Source organism: Chanodichthys erythropterus, chromosome 7, assembly GCF_024489055.1.
Source record: "Chanodichthys erythropterus isolate Z2021 chromosome 7, ASM2448905v1, whole genome shotgun sequence".
NCBI lineage: Eukaryota > Metazoa > Chordata > Actinopteri > Cypriniformes > Xenocyprididae > Chanodichthys > Chanodichthys erythropterus.
Genome location: NC_090227.1, coordinates 25,086,142 through 25,087,504, shown reverse-complemented (window position 1 = coordinate 25,087,504; position 1,363 = coordinate 25,086,142). Strand labels below are relative to the sequence as shown.

The 1,363-nt window shown below is 38.2% G+C and overlaps 1 protein-coding gene across 2 annotated transcripts in view; it reads right to left on the bottom strand.

Moving 5' to 3' along the window:
* Positions 1-50, bottom strand: part of glg1b (golgi glycoprotein 1b) — a 73,720-nt gene extending 73,670 nt beyond the window's left edge. For both annotated transcript variants that reach the window (XM_067389938.1, XM_067389939.1), the window contains exon 1: positions 1-50. This exon is cut by the window's left edge and continues 313 nt beyond it. In XM_067389938.1, coding sequence (XP_067246039.1) covers positions 1-2 — 2 coding nt within the window. In that variant the 5' untranslated portion in view covers positions 3-50.
* Between the last annotated feature and the right edge of the window lie 1,313 nt (positions 51-1,363).

Sequence of the window (1,363 nt, the reverse complement as noted above, 5' to 3'; positions counted from 1 at the left end):
ATCTTCGGCCACAACAGCTGAATCAAGCTCCACTCACTCCTCCTGCTGCTGAAGACACAGCGCTGACCAGCGGACCCTACTACGGCGAAGGATTTGCTTATGAATATGAATTACGTAATGTGACGTAAGCCCAGTAAGCTTTACTGATTGGCTATATAACACACGTTCGTAAATAAGCCTCGAAAAGCTGTCCAATAAAAGATTCTTATATGAGGAAGGCATGGATCATGAATATTAATTACGTTAAGTAACAGATACTCCAGGAAGGTTACCAAGCAACGTCCATTGATGTATCAGGTAGGTCTTCGACATAGTGGGATCAGAAAATCGAGTCCACCTCAGAAAACTTGAGTTATGTAGGACTCGCTTCACTGCTTACTGCAGAGGATTTAGCACATATACTCTATAAAAAAAGATAGATAGCTTAATTTTTACTACTGAAATGATGTGAACCATAACATTCAGTGCTGTCTGTGGTCGAGGTATAGGCTAAGGCTATAAGTTTGTTTGATTATAATTGTTTAATACAGTGAATCTCAACCTTTTTTGAGTAATGGACCCCCGTCCTATTTAGAACCGTCCTCAAGGACCCCAGAATAATATGGGCTCATTTGTGTCATTAAAGGTGCCGTAGAACGTCTTTTTAAAAGATGTAATATAAGTCTAAGGTGTCCCCTGAATGTGTCTGTTAAGTTTTAGCTCAAAATACTCCATAGATTTTTTTTATTCATTTTTTTAACTGCCTATTTTGGGGCATCATTAAATATGCGCCGATTGCGGCCCCTTTAAATTCTCGTGCTTCCCGGCCCCTGGAGCTCGCGCTTGCCTTAAACAGCATAAACAAAGTTCACACAGCTAATATAACCCTCAAAATGGATCTTTACAAAGTGTTCGTAATGCAACATGTCTAATTGCGTAAGTATGGTATTTATTTGGATGTTTACATTTGATTCTGAATGAGTTTGATAGTGCTCCGTGGCTAAAGCTAACATTACACACCGTTGGAGAGATTTATAAAGAATGAAGTTGTGTTTATGAATTATACAGTCTGCAAGAGTTTAAAAATGAAAATAACGACAGTCTTGTCTCCGTAAATACAGTAAGAGACGATGGTAACTTTAACCACATTTAACAGTACATTAGCAACATGCTAACGAAACATTTAGAAAGACAATTTACAAATATCACTAAAAATATCATGATATCATGGATCATGTCATTTATTATCGCTCCATCTGCCATTTTTCACTATTGTTCTTGCTTGCTTACCTTTTCTGATGATTCAGCTGTGCACAGATCCAGACGTTAATACTGGCTGCCCTTGTGTAATGCCTTGAACATGGGCTGGCATATGCAAATATTG